Source organism: Corylus avellana, chromosome 1 (genome assembly GCF_965113065.1).
Source record: "Corylus avellana chromosome 1, dhCorAvel1.hap1.2, whole genome shotgun sequence".
NCBI lineage: Eukaryota > Viridiplantae > Streptophyta > Magnoliopsida > Fagales > Betulaceae > Corylus > Corylus avellana.
In genome coordinates this window covers 45,940,496-45,957,947 of record NC_142490.1, presented here as the reverse complement: position 1 = coordinate 45,957,947, position 17,452 = coordinate 45,940,496, and the positions used below count along the sequence as shown (strand labels likewise).

Below are 17,452 nucleotides of genomic sequence, written 5' to 3'. Positions count from 1 at the left end.
ATGCGAGGCCGGGAAGTCTTGAAACTTTCAGCAACTATTCTTATAATTGAGCTCTCTTCGTGCATGGTTGCAGTGCTAAATAGAAAGGGATCGTAACCATTGGTCCTTCAATTCAGATTTAAAAAGAGAAAAAGAAAAAGTAACGTATGAGATGCCGAATGCTGAATGTTTTAACTTTTAAGTGAAAAGTCACTTTAATTGGTACAAAATGAGTGCCATAAATAGTTGCGAAAACTAAGTAAAGGAACAAAAACAGTAAAAGTAAAAGAGAAGAGAATGGAAATGCATGGGAGTACTATGGAAGCACGAGAGTTATCTATGCAGCCTTTTGGCTGGTTTCCTTTTCAGATGCGCGCGTCTACCCCTCAACTCAGAAAGCCAAATTCCTAATCAAGCTTAGCATACAATTTAGGTGCATGTCATTTTAAAGAAAGGCTTAAGATCATCCAATGACGGTTGGCAAGTATATTAATGTTACCTCTAGCTTCTTACCCAACTCACTGACAATCAATGGCGGCCATCTCATCACTCTCAGCTAACTATCTATACCAAGAATCTTACACTATTCCAAGGATTCTTTTTTTTTTTTTTTTTTGGTGAGCAGACTATATCCCACCGGTCTGAGCAAACTAGGAGTCGTCGTACGCACACTCTCATTCTTTTACACTTTACAAATTAATTAGGTGGGTTTTTCCCACAACAAATGGGGATAGAGGGGGGATAAAAAAAAAAATGCAGTCCTATCGAGAAGATCGAATCATGAATGTAGTACAGACAACTAACATGTTTTATCCAGCATGAATGTTTATCACGTACAGCTCATGCATGATGTCATAATTGCTTGCTATCACACAAACTTTCAATGATCTTTTGGCCTCCAAATCTAATCTTCCAGTCGCGTAGAAAGTTAATTAATAGGGGTAATTTTATTTTATACCATTAAATTATCAAGCAATTTGAAAATCTTTCCAAACTTCAATATCTTTCAATTTGAACCTCTGAACTTTCAATTGCAATCAATTTGAACAACTCTGTCAAATTTTAAACGGCTAAATCTGACAGAGAGGTTTAAATTGACTGCAATTGAAAGTTCAGAGGTCTCCAAATTGAGAGGTTTTAAAGTTTGAGAGCTTGTTAAATCGCGTGGTAATTCAGGGGTTTAAAGTAATTACCCTTAATTAGAGTATTCTTAACAGCCTCACCAAATTTTACTCATCAAAATAACCAAAAGTATATATATATATTTTTTCTATTTTAACAACTCAGTTTTTTTAGAGCACCGTACCCCAGTAGCCTTACTATTTTAACATTCAACTTTCACTATTCCATTTAAATATTCTTTTCAAAGATTTGTTTATTTTTTATTTTTAACTATTAAAGGAAGAGTGAGAAACAAAAAGCAAAAAAGAAAGAGAGAAATGAGTTGTTTAATCAATAAGTGAGTGAGCAGTATTTTTTATATTTGATGAGTATTATTCACTTCACTATATATATATATTTGTTTTATTAAAGTAGTGTCTGAAAAATAGAGATTTAAGCCATTTTTGTTAAATTACATTACCAAAATAACCAAAAAATGGTTTTGGTGAAACTGCTATGAGTGCTCTTAATATATATATACCCATCTTAATTGAACCAACAAAATTTGAAGCTGTTTAATTTAATATTTACCAAAATTAAGAGCAAGTAAATACACACACGTACACAAAAACACGTAGGTAATACGGAATATGTTACGTATAGTATTAAGATTTATTCCTAAAGGTATGACGATTTAACGTATCTCATTTTTTTAATTTTATTTTACTGACGTAACACTAATAATAATAATTATTCTCTAATGATTGATTTACAGTAAGTGGATACAAATACTCTCCAGCAAGATTACAAAGTAGATGAGGGCACACATTCGATCGATACACGTACGCACGCATCGGCCATGAAGCATCAGCAAAAGGCAAAGACTTCCCACCAAAGCTCTTACGAAATTTATTCCCTAAATTCTCTTTTCAAGCTGTAAAGGAAGGGGACCATATATCTCTTGATTCTCATGCATTTATGCAACGCGTCATAAATCTTAACCCATTTTCCACCTCTTATCTCCTTACTCATCATCATCAACCAGCCACCACCTCACCGCCGCTGATCACCGATCAGCCATGGCCTTCTCCCAAGATGATCACCTCCACCAACCCATCTTAGCCTCTGACCAAGCGCAGCCGCTCGAACCGGAACCCATCTCTTCTGGCCCCCATGTAGTGGACTCGCGGCTAGAAAAGGTGCTCTTGGATACAAAGTTGCCGCGTCTCAAGCGCCTCCGATTGGCCACCTTCGTCGAACTGAAGATCCTCTTCCGCCTCGCCGCACCAGCGGTCTTCGTCTACATGATCAACAACTTAATGTCCTTGTCCACCCGAGTCTTCGCCGGCCACCTCGGCAATCTTGAGCTCGCCGCCGCCTCTCTTGGCAACAGCGGCATCCAACTCTTCGCCTACGGCCTCATGGTATATCATTTCTCATTTTGATGAAGTGGCCGGCAGTAAAAATAAAAAATTAATGATGAATTATTAATGTGTGTTTGATTTGGTTGTGTAGTTAGGCATGGGAAGCGCGGTAGAGACTCTATGCGGGCAGGCATATGGAGCCCACAGGTATGAAATGCTAGGCGTTTATCTGCAAAGAGCAACGATCGTGCTGACTTTGACTGGCATTCCAGTGACGGTGATCTACGTCCTATCAGAGCCTATATTGCTCTTACTAGGTGAATCAACGGCTGTGGCGTCCGCAGCAGCAGTTTTCGTCTACGGACTCATTCCGCAAATATTTGCTTACGCTGTGAACTTCCCCATACAAAAATTCCTCCAATCCCAGAGCATTGTGGCCCCCAGTGCGTACATATCGGCGGCGACGCTTGTGGTGCACCTGCTGCTGAGCTGGGTGGCGGTGTACAAACTGGGCATGGGGTTGATCGGCTCGTCGTTGGTGCTGAGCCTGTCGTGGTGGATAATTGTGGTGGCGCAGTTGGTGTATATCTTGGTGAGCGGCAACTGTAAGCTGACGTGGAATGGCTTGAGTATGCAGGCATTTTCTGGGCTCTGGGATTTCCTGAAATTGTCGTCGGCGTCGGCCGTTATGCTGTGTTTGGAAACGTGGTACTATCAGATTCTGGTCTTGGTTGCTGGGCTGCTCCCAGACCCCGAGCTTGCTTTGGATTCTCTTGCCATCTGGTAAGATAGATACCCTTGGTGTCTTGAAATTAGGGTTCTCTCCAATTCATTTGAAGTTGATAATATCTCTTTAATTTTTTTTTAAAAAGTATTTTTGTCACCTCAAAAAACAAAAAAAACAAAAATACCACTCTATAGATATTATTTAGTTCATATGAATTAGAGAGGATCCTATTCTTCACCCCCTCAATCACTAGATAAGTATGTTTCCATGCCATGTTAAATACTTTAAATGACATGTCATTAGGTGCATTAATGATATTAAATTCTGTCATGCAATGGAAGAAATTGTTTTTTGGACGGATCTGGCTTACATGCTGTTATTAGAAAAACAGATTCGGCTTTAATAACAGCTTGTATGCTAGCTGTAGTAAAAGCAACGGTTAAGATTAAATTTCAAAGTTAAACCGTTACTTTTACTTTTAATAGGAGAGAGAAAATAAAGAGAAATTTTGAAAGATTCAATCTTAACCGTTACTTTTACTCCAGCATACATGCTATTATTAAATGTAAACCGGATCCTAAAATAACAGTATATATGCTATAATGTAAGCAACGGTTAAGATTGAATCTCAAAATTGACTTACTTTGATAAGCTTTTAGTAAGAAAGAGAAAATAAAAAAAGATTTTGAGAAATTTAATCTTGACCGTTGTTTAAACTACAACATACATATTGTTATTTATAAGCCGGATCCTTTCGGGACATGCACGAGTGCACACTATTGTTAATAAAAGCTGTAGGACCCAAGCATTTTCCCTTAAAATGATACAGTAATAGTGTAATTCCTCATGAATCACGTTTAAAGATACAGTTAAGAGTTTGGAAAAGAAATGAATGGTAAGTGAATTGGGCAGGACATAGGAAGACTTAATTATGAGGTTCACCGGGCCATAATTATAGGGACAATTTTGTCGGTTATAGGTTGTTGATAAACGTACGTAGCTAACAATTTTGACTAATGATAGGGATAATTTTTTTTTAGTTTTTTGGACACCCTCTATTTATTTTTTTCAAGACCAATAATATCATTATGTCACTACAAATTGGAATGTTTGGATTATAAACATATTTTACAAATTGATGTAGTATAGCATAATTAAATATGAAATAAATTTAAATTTTAAGAAATTTAATTATATTATGCCGTTAGTTTATAAAATATTTTTTATAAAATGTATTTATAAACGTAACATTTTTATTTTGAAAATAAGACATGGATGTGATATAAAGAATGAAGGGATAATAGTGAATGACTTTTTGAGGAGAAAAGTGAAAACTTTGAAAAATTATTTATGATTAATAATTGTCCAATATCCAATAGGAAGGCAAAAGAAAAAGGTTTCCAGTGATTTGTTTCTGAATTCTCTCTATCTTGATAAGTACAACTGAGAATGATAAAAGTCGATCTCTTTTAATTTTAGTATGAAAAAGTGTTTAGATATAATATAAATAAGACAAATAATTTTTGTGTTTTGATTGATTTATTTATTTATTTGCATATCATATCTTTCTTAGCCTCTAAGAATTTGTATTAAGAGGAGCAGAACAAAAATAATAATTTTTTAAAAGTTTTTGGAGAGGCGAGAGAAAAAATGAGTAAGGGTTAGGGTCAAGAAAACTAAAAAAATTACACTTAAAAAAAAAAAAAAAAAGTCTAAAATTTTTGAAGGGCGGGCGCAAGCCTGCCCCCCTTATATCCCGATTCTGTTCCTAGCTAATGCTAGATAAGTCTTTATTCTTTGTGCTGTTTTTTTATTATTATTATTATTTATTTGATATGTCCGCATAAGATTATGAGAATTTGAACTAATGATTTTCGCTTTATTATGCATAGTCCTAGCAAATTGAGCTACCTCTTAAAGACTTTTAATTATTATTATTCTCTCATTATGTGCAGCATGGCAATTAATGGGTTGGTGTTCATGGTTTCGGTCGGGTTTAACGCAGCTGCAAGGTCGGTCATAATTTGCAACTACTGTTTCTATTTTCTTTATTATTAATAATATTACAAATTATCATTTATGCCCTATTTTTTTTAAAAAAAAAAACAAAAACAAAAGAATTAACAAACAACATATAACACTCAATTATGTATTCATCTGTTCGAGACAGTGTGAGGGTGAGCAATGAGCTCGGAGCGGGTCATCCGAAATCAGCAGCATTCAGTGTCGTAGTCGTGAACGTGGTTTCGTTCATAATTGCTGTAATGGAAGCGGTGGTAGTGCTTGCGTTGCGCCACGTGATAAGCTATGCTTTCACCAGCGGCGAGACCGTGGCCGATGCAGTCTCCGACCTATGTCCATTCTTGGCAGTCACTCTTATTCTCAATGGGGTTCAACCAGTCTTGTCCGGTAACCAACAACTACTGATCTAACTCTTTCTTCATCTTTTTTAACATATTTTGTTGGCATTTTCCATCTCATATTTAACATGTTTCTAATAATATTGCGTTTAATTACGTACGTACACCAGCAGATTGTACGTGTGGCTAGAATTACTCAGCTCAAGAAATGACAAAACTAACTAGGTACAACATTAATAATACAAAAAATATATGCAAACCTGCAGAGAGTTCAACACCAACAGAACCACATGGTCCCAATACATCTGTCATTTTTAATAATAAAAGATATCTCTGGCTGGCTCTATTAATATTGCTGGGACAGTCTCTGAATCTATCAATAAAAGACATATAATATGTTTGTTGTTTTTCTTTTTCTTTTTTTTGTCTTTCTGAAAAAGTTAAAAACAGATGAAAGATATTTTCTATAGTGTATATATAATATAATACGTACGTTTGGTTTATAATTAATATTAATCTGGTTTTTAAACCAAGAAATGTTACGATTAATTAATAAATGTACAGGGGTGGCTGTTGGATGTGGATGGCAAGCATTTGTTGCATATGTCAATGTGGGATGTTACTACGGGGTTGGAATACCTTTGGGTTGCCTTCTTGGTTTTAAGTTTGATCTTGGCGCCAAGGTTTAACAATATTTAATCACTCTTTTTTCTATAATTCAAAAATTAATAATAATAGTAATAATAATAATTGGACTTCAATTTCGTGTGCATGTAGGGAATATGGTCGGGGATGATAGGAGGAACTTTAATGCAGACCGCCATTTTACTGTGGATAACTTTTCGCACGGACTGGAATAAAGAGGTAAGTTTTATGAATTATTTGAAGCTTTGCATGCCCATCTTATATTTTTCAAAGAAAATGCTTTAGGTATTATATATATATATATATATATATATATATGGTAGTTCACATTTTTATAAAAATATAAAGACTGTCATATCAAATTGTAAATGTAGGATGTGTCATGTAGGCTCCACATGGCGGCAATCTGCATTTCATAATAAATATCATATAAACTGTTATGTCAATTTATTAAGAAACTTATAATACACCCTTGAGGTCGGATATAGATTTCTAACAATTCAAGCATTAAATATGAAAGCATCTCTACCCTAATAGGCCTCGGACAACTTATCTTCCTGTTGGGATAATTTGGACAATCCAGACAAAAAATTGCCGGGAATAAGAATTTTCAATGCCACAATCTACTTAATGATTAATGACATGGTCTAACAAAGACCTGTTACACCTCGGTACCACAAGATGGCATAAATGCACTGGCCCTAGCCTGAAGCCCATCTGATCTTCACTCAGTTGACTAGTTGGTTACAATCAATAACTTTTCAGAGCCAACACCCAGGATAAAAAAAAAAAACAAAAAAAATGGTTGAGCAAGTGTATGATATGTGACTTCAGTGAAATTGGAATTTCAGGTGGAGACAGCGAGGAGACGATTGGACAAATGGGAGGACAAGGAGCCACTGATGAATAGCTGAAGAGTTTGCTGAAGATGTCATTGATTATTATAGGCTACAGGAAGCAAAAGGATGTGCCTAGGGGTTGAGTTTGGAGATGGATACATAACAATCAAGCATCACACATGCATGTGAATGTCCACTCCTAAAGTCATCTGATGGATTTCAACTGCCAGGGTTTGCCCATTGACTAGCAAAATCTATTGTTGTCACATAAAGAATTAGGGTTTGATTTGCTCAAGCCTCAATGTGCTCTTAAAAATGTACTAAATTGAAATGTTTGGGTGTGCAATTTTGTTGTATCATTTTGTATTATTCTTTATTGTATTCAAAATTGCGAATACCAAGTAGAAAATGATTTGAAAATTATGTTTGGATGGTTTCGAGAATATAAAACAAAATTGGAAGATGTTTGAGAAGATGAATCAAATTGAAATGTAATGAAAAATAAAAATAAAAGGACATCCAAACATGCAATATTATGTATCCTCCCTGTGTTACTGCTGGACTAATTCAAATTCATCTTGATAATCAATCATGAATCATGACCATCCATTTTAGTTGGATGCATCCATTTGCATCCAACTAAAATGTCGTGTATATATGAGGTTTACAGTTTATCCAATAGGCTACATGCATTGTCATAAGAGTATAATTTTCTTTCCGATCATACACATTGAATAAGTAAAATCAAAACCAAAAATATAAAAACAATAAGCAAAGAGTCATTATCCATAATGCCACTGTTCTGATTAAGCGAAGAAACAAAACTGGATCTCACCGTATAAAGACGATCTCTGCTTTCTGCTAGAAGAGTAAAGATTTTGCATTGGTCAAACAGCAAACAGATTCCAGATGAATCAGCGTGAATCTACTTCATGCGATCAAGTTTTGTGCTGTGTGTCTTATATTCTTAGTTAACTCAAAGTTACGTCAACCCACATCAATCTATTTGCATTCTAAAGCCATCAGGTTTGTCTCTCTGGTCTGAGTCATTCGCATCCTCTAGGCTTGGGAGAGAAGCATAGGATCTCATTATACATTTGCATGTCCTGAATAAACAATACACGCAACCCCATCAAGTTTAAGGTAAAAAAAAATGAAAGAGCAATCAAATGTAAGATAACAAACAAAACATCGTAAATGAAAAGAGCTGGTTGCAATTCAAAGCCGTTTGTCTCTAGTGGATTTGGGTGTTCATGATGTGCCTATTTGGCAGCCTTCAAAGAACCGCAAAGATTCTTGTAGGGACACATGGGAGGCTCTTAGAGAGAAGTTTCCTAAAGTTGGATGGCATAAACTGGTATAGTTTTCTTTTGCTATTCCTAGACACTCTTTCTTCCTCTGGCTGGCTATTAGAGGGGGCTTATATACACTGGGGATAGGTTGCTACGTTAGGGTATGGTGGGGGATATGAAGTGCTTGTTTTGTCATCATACTATTGCATGTAGGGAGCATTTATTTTTTGAGAGTGATTGGAGTAAGAGGCTATTGAGAGAAGTAATGCTTAAAATTTTGGTTAGTCAGATTTGGCTGAATTGGGATGAGGTGGTGAGGGAAGGCAAGAAGGCATGGAACGTGTAAAATTTTCAAAGCCCAATGCGTAAATTGGCTTTTAGGGCAACTGTGTATCACATATAAAAGCACCTGAATGGTATTAAATTTTGCAATAGGGTAAATTCTGAGGAGCAAATATTGCAGCTTATTTGTTGGGAGATTAGTACAAGAATCATGGGAAATGGCAAAGGAAAATTCAAGCATACCAATGAAAATGTCAAGATTTGTGAGAATTGGAGCATTCCTTTGAGTATCTTGGTTCAAAATGGGTGATGAAGCTCTATTTTTCTTTGATGGGTGGTGGTATTTTTTTTTAGCTTGTGGTTTTTCCTTTTTTTGTGTAGGAGACCATTTGTAATTGTTCGATTTGGGTTTGGTTTATCGTTATTTGATGTAAAGAACTGTGTTTCAGCTTTCTTGCCGGTGTGTTTGAATGTTTTGTTTGTGTTGGAATGAAAATTTTATTCATCCAAAAAAGAAAAGAGGAAAGATTAGCCAGTTCCAGAATATCCTTGTCCATGTACGATTATTTAAATCATGGGTTAGTAAAGTGAAGATTAATAGTGTACGAGAACAGTACTTGTCAAGAGCCTGTGTCTTTCTCTTGATTTCATTTGACCATAGTACCGGATCAGTATCTTTAGGCAAAGAATGCAACCATTGCTCTGCTTTATTGCATACATCAATGACCTGCAAAAGAGAAGAATCAATTTGTGGACTCTGGCTATTCACTAAGAATGTCTTCACCACCAACCAATTAATGGACAAGGATCATACCGCAGCTCTCTCACTGGCTGGAAGTGACCCTATAACCATCCGATAATTTGTGACACAATCTGACAGACCCTTACTAGCTTCATTTCGCACCTTTTCTTCTTTAAATCGGTTTTCAATGGGATCAACCAGCTATTACAAACCCAAACTCTGTCAAATGCATCCTTTTGAGGAAAAAATCATATAAATCAGATAAAAATCTATATTATTTAGCACCTGTTTAAGATACTCCAGTTTTTCAGTATAAACATCTAGAGATTCATCAGCTCCTTCCTCATAAAGCCACTCTTCTGTCTGTTGAAGATTATTGGAGATCCCTTCCAGCTGTGACTCGGTGGAAAAGCCCCTGTATTTATTTAACATCTACCACATGATAGTGTTATTCTAACATCCAAAACAATAAAATGGAATAAAACAGCCGAAAGATCTGAAGTTGACTCAGTAACAATTTAAGATGCACACATGAGAATTTACATATTGGTAAAAATGATGTTGGACTTGACATACAAAAAATTCACCAGGACCTCATGCCAGAATGACAGGACTATACATATGGGAACCCTGTTCAAGTTACATCCAATTAGTAGAAAATTCTAGCTGTTTATCAGCTTTAATTTTCACAAGAAGAAAGGTGCTCTATACTAAGCAAAATATTCATTAACAGTGTTTTGGTAACAAAAGAAAATGTACGCATTATCCCCCCTAGCAATAATAGCATCAGCAGTTTAAAAGGAAGCATACTAATCATCTTCAATCTTCAAACACATGGAGGTATAAGGTATGGGCCCCAATTATTCAAATTCAGAGGCCCAATCATTAGTTAAATATAAGAGGAGAAGTCATAAGTAAGATTTTTCACATTTCCTATCCTATGAACCATAGAAGAAATTTTGTGAATGCACATTATGAGCCAGAATTTTCATGAATACAAATTCCAAGTAAATGGTCTTAACTTACATCAAAATCATAGAAGGGGAATGATACATTGGAATGCAGCCAAAAAAGAGTACTAACTAATGGTTAGAGTGAAGAAGGGTAATAAGAAATAGCTTTGTTTCGGTAAGGGGTAAAGCTATAAAGTTCATCCTTTAAATATAACTAAACCCTGACATAAGAAGTAAGGCTCAAGGGAACAAGCCCAGGAATTTCTCCAACCATTCCGTCCAAGTAGAGCATAGAGGCCAACACCACATTGACCATTTGATGCGCTCATTGCATCAATGAATGATCAAGTATTACCATATCAGAATATAAGTTTTGTTTCTCTACATAAGTGGAACAAGTTTTATAGAGCATATTCCATGAAAGCTTAGCCAAGTTGAAGTAGGTTTGACTCATTTTCTGCAGATTCCCCTACTCTTGGGAACTGGTCTTTAAATTTGGGAGGGTAACTCAATCAATTGATTAGGAATTTTGATGTCATACCTTATCACGCATCTCATAGACATAGGACTCCAATGCATTTTTCTTATCTTTTGTATCCTCAATCTTTTGGTCTTGTTGCACCAGCTGATATTCTTTCTCTTTAGCGTCTGAGAGCTCCGCATTTGTCATTCCACCATGGACACTCTCACTAACACGAATAACCAGCTTATTGACAAGCTTGCTTTTTCTCATTCCATCAGCCTACACAAGGAAACTGAACTTAATACCAAAAGTTCCAACTTATTACACATGAATATTAAATAATTTCCTCATTTCAACACAACATAAGATATACATGATAAACTGGTCCACTATATAACATAAAGTCTCTTGAAGGTGAGAGGACTGCTAATGAAAGAAAGTATATGTTTCTAATTTTTCCGGAGAGTGTGGAAGGCAGTAAATTAATAATGTCAATGCAGCCTAGAACAAGAAACACACACATCAAAGGCTATCCGACTAAACTTACAGCAGACATGGATGAAGGTTGCAACCGTTTGAGATTATTATCTTTGGCACTAGAAGACCCATGATTGGATTCCACCTCAATCTTTGCTGAAGTCAAATGAGTATCACTCCTTGTAAGAGGATCATCCATATGATTTTCTAATAGCTGATTCTGTATAAAGGGCATATAACAAGTTAGCATCCATATGATTGGATTCCACCTCCATCTTTGCTAAAATCAAATGAGCATCAAAGGAGGTCTCCTGCTAAATATGTTCAGTGTACCAAGTGTTAAAATTACACTTACTGAGGCTGATACAAGAGTAACAATCCCATGCATGTTTAGCTGCACTCTAACTTTAACTTTTCTTGCTTCCATGTGAGAAACTTGGAAAGGTTCAATCTAGAGAAATCGAAAATTAAAAATCAAGCCTAAATAAACAAAAGAACAAAACTAAACAATAACTGCATCGAGCTTCAAACAAAGACATTGATTACACAGTAAAGATATTGAAATATAAGTACCTCGCTGAAAAGTAAAAATAATTACAGATTTGGAAACACAAACAGAGACAAATTTAGCCCCATGCTGTTTGGAAGATAAAATATGCATTAGAGAGAGAGGAGCATAAAAAGCCTTGCATAATGTCATCTCCAAACTACGGCATACCCCAGCAATAATTAAATATGAACCTCAGTCATCATAAATTGATATCCAAAGGTATTTCCAACTTCATGTCTACTCAATCTGTAAATATTAAAAAGAGAAGGCAGTAGCAGAAATTATGTAACATGGGCAGGAGATAATGTATAACTGTAGTATGGTACTCTATCATCAAGGGCCCATGGGCTGCTTTTAAATTATCATTCTTATGCCACTTTAGCACAGAAGATATCTATGATTATGCATCATGACTAACCATCCAAACTGAATAAACTCTTATTTCTCAAGGTAGCCTGCACCAGTCAGCATTTGTTTCTTACAATATGGTCAACACAAGGAAGCCTTTTGTCCCGAGTGCTTGGGGTCAACCACAAAAAACCATTTTCACCTTCAAACCTAACTAGGGCCATATCTAGCCCCCCAAATTACAGGTTACAGCATTGCTAAACGGGATTGCATTAGCATAAGATTGTAACTTTCCAGATTCATGCTACTAATCTACCCCATGACTCCCTCTCTTCTTTTCTTGGGAGTACCATGTGAAAAGTACCAAAATATTAGACAAAAAAAAAGTTATTAAAATAAAGTCTATAAAATTGAATCATTTTTACCAAAGCTTATTATAGGTAAAGGGGGAGAATGTACAAAACAAAAAGTCCATGAAGATCATCCCACGAAGTGCTTTACATCACAATTGTTAAGAACCCAAAAGGAGCTAATGTATATTTGTAACATTGTCTAAACCACTAGCATGCATGATTTAGATAAAATCTATTAATTACAAATTTTACATATATTTACAAAAAAAAAAAAAAAGACATGTTCAAGAAGCATTCATACCATAAAACTACTGATTTTAGATGATACACCAGAGGGCAATTCACTTGGATCAGCATAGTAAGCTTCCATATGGAACATACGAGTCCTATGCAAACTAAGAATCTTAACACTGGGGAATGGTTGGTGTTTTCGCAAAAGAGCATAATTTGACAGCCTGCAAACTGGACCTTTATCCGATGAGAATCCTATGGAGAAAGGAAATGCATCTTCAACCTGTGGATGACAACATCTGTAAACACCATATATTAAATAGGAAATGAACACAAAAATTACATGCAAGAGTGCAGGCATCTCTTCATATATTCTGGTAGAATTGACATTTATTTGCCCAAAGAAAAGTTAATTGAAGAGAACTTAAAAACTTAAGATGATCCATGATTGTTTCAGATATAAGTCATTACCATTATTAATGATCAGAGGGGAAAAAAATGGAAAAGAAGAAGTACACAAATGAAGCCAGAATTGAGTTATGTATCCATATCTCCAATCGCAGGACCCCACTTTTTACACCAGCACTTGAGGCATATTTGGTACGCAGACCCTGGAATGGAATATATATTCCTAGTTATTCCACTCGTTTGATATGTTTATTATTCTTAGGAATAGCTATTCCATAAGAATAATTATTCCTCAAAATACGGAATAGCTATTCCTCCCAAAAATGAGATGAATACTTATTCCTTTCCTGTCAGAATAGCATAGAGATTGATATTTACGCAAAAGCCCTTCTATATCTCTCTCGTCTGACTAGGTCTAGCAAGACCATTTCGCTCCTCTCCCTCATCACCATCTTCTCCAGGCCCTGCATCCTAATCAAGTTCATATACGAGATGGAGAAGACCCTTGCCAAGGTCAAGCTCCTCCGCAACTACCTGACCACCCATCTCGGTGACCATGCCAAGATGGTCTCTCCTCCCACAAGAAGCCATGTGTCAACCCATTGGTTCTCGCCGCCGAAAATCAGGACTTCGTCTACACCGGTTGTTGGAGACTCACCGCTAGAACCACCCCCAAATGACCAAGGGGTGGTCGGCCAACCACCTCTGGCCAAAGGCCACCCCCATTTGGCCAAGTCCACCCCATGTTCTTTTCTTTTTAATTTTTAATTTTTAGTTTTTAGTTTTTCTTCTTTTTTATGTTTCGAATTTATAGGGATTTTTTTGTCTTATTGAACAATTTTTTGGGTAATCTTTGTCTTCTTGCGGGACAAAAATCATACATTGCAAATTTCTGATAATTTGGAGGAGACATTAATGCAATCTTTAGTTTGAGGGGGATATTGTAAATTGGGTGTTAGTTTAAAGGGGATATGTTTACTTTAACCAATTCCATTCTCCAATATATTGCACAGTACTAAACAGTGGAATATATATTCAGGGTTCCATTCCAATGTTACAACCAAACTATTGAATAGAAATAGTTATTTCATTCCTAGTAATGACCATTGCAGAATCTCATGCCCCTTCCCATTGAATAAACAGATAAAAATATATGAAAAAAAATAAAAGTTTGTTTCAGAGACATTATGGCAGCCTGCCAAGAAAAAACATATTAGTTAAGGGGTAAACATATTTACATACTTGCTGAATGGCCAACAACTAATGTATAGCAGTCCTAACTTTCAAGGAGCATCTTTCCATATTAACCAGGAACGAAATAAACCCTTAGAAAATAAACAAAGAATACAAGCAGGCAGATGTTTGAGAAGATGATGAGTAAGAAAAATAGTTAAGTAATAGGAGACATCATCTTATCTTGATAGAATAGACTGGAAACTGTGTAGAAAAAAGACAAACCTCATATTCTCTCACACAGAATGTTGGGCTAAGCATTGCACACTGAAGAGCACAACCATGAGCAACACACTCACTTGCATTCATTTTCCGGCTTGGTTCTCTCTTGAAATAAGAAGCTAGTATCCTACCAATTATTGGTATCCGAGACCCTGAGCCAACAAGCTCTACTGAGCGAATCTCCCCCACAGTTAAACGAGAGTCAGACAAAGCCTTACCACAAGTTTCCAGGATTTTATTCAACAAGTTCGTTGACAATTTCTCAAACTCCACCCTTTTAATAAAACCTTCAACATCTATCTCATCCATCAGGCACTCTATATTTAGTGGCGCCTCAGCATTTGCACTCAGCACCTTCTTTAGTTTCTCACAAGATGCCCTCAACCGAATAGATGCTCTGGCATTTGAGTAGACATCAATGTTATACTGCTCCTTGAACTGCGCCACAAAATAACTGAATAGAACCTCATCAAAATCTCTCCCTCCCAAGTTCCTGTCAAAAGCATGGGAAATTATCTTCATTTGTCCACTCACAAATGATGCAACACAAACCTGTGTGTCACAATGCCCAATGTCGACAAACACAACATAAGTTGGGCCTTCAATGGGGAAATCAGTCTTGTAAATACCATAGCCAAGCGCTGTAGCAGTACAGTCATGCATCAATCTCAGTGGCCTCAGTCCAGCAATCTCTGCAGCGTCCAAATAAGCACGTCTCTGCAAATCCGTAGAGTAAGAGGGAATCCCAATCACACAATCCGAAATGTCCGTTTCAAGATTCTTCTCAGTTATGCGCTTCAAATGAGAAAACAACATCCCCAGAATCTGAACCGGAGCAAATGTTTGTATCTCACCCAAGTATTCTAAGCAAATTAAGATGCCACCATCTGGGCCTTCTACACATTCAAAAGGGAACGATTTAAGGTCTTTCTGAACATCTGGTTCCATAAATTTCTGTCCAATTAACCTCTTCACCTGAGAAATTGTTGATTTGGGGTTCGTTGTCGCACTAGCGGCTCCAGCAAAACCCATGAATCGCTGCTTCTTTCCAAATGACACCACTGCTGGTGTTTCACGCTTCGATTCATCATTCAACAAAACATCAATACCACTTTGCTTCGCAACCGCAATAACGCAGTTCTCATTTCCAAAATCAAATCCCACCACACTCATTTCTACTAGGCCAGAGCTCAAACCTCACAAATTTGTAGCACTATAATCCCAGACGGAATTGGGAACAAGAGCACCACGTAGTATCCATCTTTTCAGAGATCAATCCAACAAAATTCATAAAACCTACCTTGAAATTACAAAAATAAACGAACTTAAATTTCCAGCATTCACGAACCACCACCTAAACCAATAGCTAAATATCCTTATACAATGCTTGAACTAACTGTAAAATTCACTGATCAAACTAAAAATCAGCCACCGAGAAACAGTTATAAGCTTAAAATTATACATAAAAAAACTCATTTAAACCACAATTCAATCAACTAACCCTAAACCCCAACCCCTAACCAAACTTAAATTTTGAGCGTTGAAGAATAACATATAAATCAATTCAATTAACTAAATTCCTTTAATAACATCCTTGATCTAACTTTAAAATTCACTGATCAAACTAAAAAAACAATCAGCAAATGGAGCAATTGGTATAAGCTTAAAATCACACATAAATAACCTCAATCAAACAACAATTCAGAGCACGTAAGAGAAAGAAACAAGTACGATTACCAAGTCAAGCAAATGCAGTAGAAAAAGGAAGCTGAAAGTTTCCGTTTGGTTGCTGAGGAAACCTGAAAGAAACCAAGAGTGCCTGACAAGTAAAAAGGAACGACCACAAGTAGTCGTCTTTGGTTTTCGGGATCCACGTCAGCAGTGAGAGATAGTGTGGGACCACGTCCAAAGGATTCTACGCCGTCAGATTTAACCAAGTGTAAGGAATGAATGGGTGGTCGTAACAATCTAGTCCACAGTTTGGGCCTGTAGACAGTATTCTGGCCCAGTTTAAAGGACAGTCCGTCAAATTTATGGATCGAGATTCCCGGCAATAGTGAAAAAATTGCCCACCAATTTTTTTGAAATCCTGACCATTTATTTTTATCCAACAGCCACCATTTCGCCACATATCCTACTCAATATAAAATAATAAAATATTATTATTTTTTAAAAGATAAATATAAAATTAAATAATAATAAATAAAAATAATTATTAAAAAATATGGGGTGGCTTCTAAGGCCCCGGGGGTGGCTTAGCCCTTCGGCCACCCTCAAGGCTGAACTGGGGTGGCCGGCCACCCGCTATGGGATGGTTTGGCCACCCCATATTTTTTAATAATTTTTTTTATTTTTTATTATTTACTTTATATTTATTTTTTAAAAATAATAATATTTTATTATTTTATATTAAGAGGGGCACGTGGCAGAATGGCAACTATTAGATGAAAATTGATGGTCAGGATTTCAAAAAAAATTGGTGGGCAGTTTTCCCACTATTGTCGGGGATCTCAATCCCAAATTTATGTATTTTTCAAATAATTTCTTTCAACTCAAAACTTGTTATTGTTAAAAAGAGAAAATACATTTTACCCACCTGAACTATCTACCTATTTGCATTTTTACCTTTAATGTTTAAAGCGTGACACTTGACCCCACCAAAATTTTAAATTATTGCAATTCGACCGTTCTGACTTTTTTTTTTTTTTCTCAAAATGCCCCCATCACATATTTTATTTAAAAAAAAACAAAAAAACAAAAAACAAAAACCAAAAAAAAAAAAAAATATGCTGGGGTGGGCTGGCCTGGAGGTGGTTCAGGCACCCCCTTGGGCCAAACCCTCAATGGGGGTGGCCCCAGGGCCCAAGGGGGTGGTTCGGCCAC

General features: G+C 36.3%; 2 protein-coding genes across 3 annotated transcripts; one reads left to right on the top strand and one right to left on the bottom strand.

The window, feature by feature from the left end:
* Positions 1-1,968: 1,968 nt before the first annotated feature.
* LOC132170539 (protein DETOXIFICATION 40) lies at positions 1,969-7,426 on the top strand. The gene is made up of 7 exons (XM_059581550.2): positions 1,969-2,504; positions 2,596-3,227; positions 5,127-5,183; positions 5,342-5,580; positions 6,096-6,214; positions 6,309-6,395; positions 7,028-7,426. The coding sequence occupies exons 1-7, from the start codon at positions 2,160-2,162 to the stop codon at positions 7,088-7,090; spliced, it is 1,542 nt and encodes a 513-aa protein (XP_059437533.2). The 5' UTR covers positions 1,969-2,159; the 3' UTR covers positions 7,091-7,426.
* Positions 7,427-7,602: 176 nt separating this feature from the next.
* Positions 7,603-16,408, bottom strand: LOC132170404 (heat shock 70 kDa protein 16). 2 transcript variants are annotated; one of them, XM_059581384.1, is made up of 10 exons: positions 16,307-16,408; positions 14,573-15,865; positions 12,777-12,989; positions 11,580-11,675; positions 11,295-11,444; positions 10,826-11,026; positions 9,617-9,763; positions 9,404-9,532; positions 9,207-9,316; positions 7,603-8,121 (listed from the first exon to the last, which is right to left on the bottom strand). In XM_059581384.1, exons 2-10 carry the CDS (start codon positions 15,740-15,742, stop codon positions 8,013-8,015), a joined length of 2,325 nt encoding a protein of 774 aa, XP_059437367.1. In that variant the 5' UTR covers positions 15,743-15,865; positions 16,307-16,408; the 3' UTR covers positions 7,603-8,012. The 2 variants fall into 2 exon arrangements, with proteins under 2 accessions (XP_059437367.1, XP_059437366.1); XM_059581383.1 differs by having other exon boundaries at positions 14,573-15,869; positions 16,307-16,403.
* Between the last annotated feature and the right edge of the window lie 1,044 nt (positions 16,409-17,452).

Coding starts and splice junctions, on each gene's coding strand:
- LOC132170404 (XM_059581384.1), bottom strand. CDS start 15,742: ATGAGTGTGGTGGGATTTGATTTTGGAAATGAGAACTGCGTTATTGCG. Junction 12,990..14,572: donor TCTGTGTGAGAGAATATGAG/GTTTGTCTTTTT, acceptor TGTCATCCACAG/GTTGAAGATGCATTTCCTTT. Junction 11,676..12,776: donor CTAAAATCAGTAGTTTTATG/GTATGAATGCTT, acceptor CGATTTCTCTAG/ATTGAACCTTTCCAAGTTTC.
- LOC132170539 (XM_059581550.2), top strand. CDS start 2,160: ATGGCCTTCTCCCAAGATGATCACCTCCACCAACCCATCTTAGCCTCT. Junction 3,228..5,126: donor TTGGATTCTCTTGCCATCTG/GTAAGATAGATA, acceptor CATTATGTGCAG/CATGGCAATTAATGGGTTGG. Junction 5,581..6,095: donor GGTTCAACCAGTCTTGTCCG/GTAACCAACAAC, acceptor ATAAATGTACAG/GGGTGGCTGTTGGATGTGGA.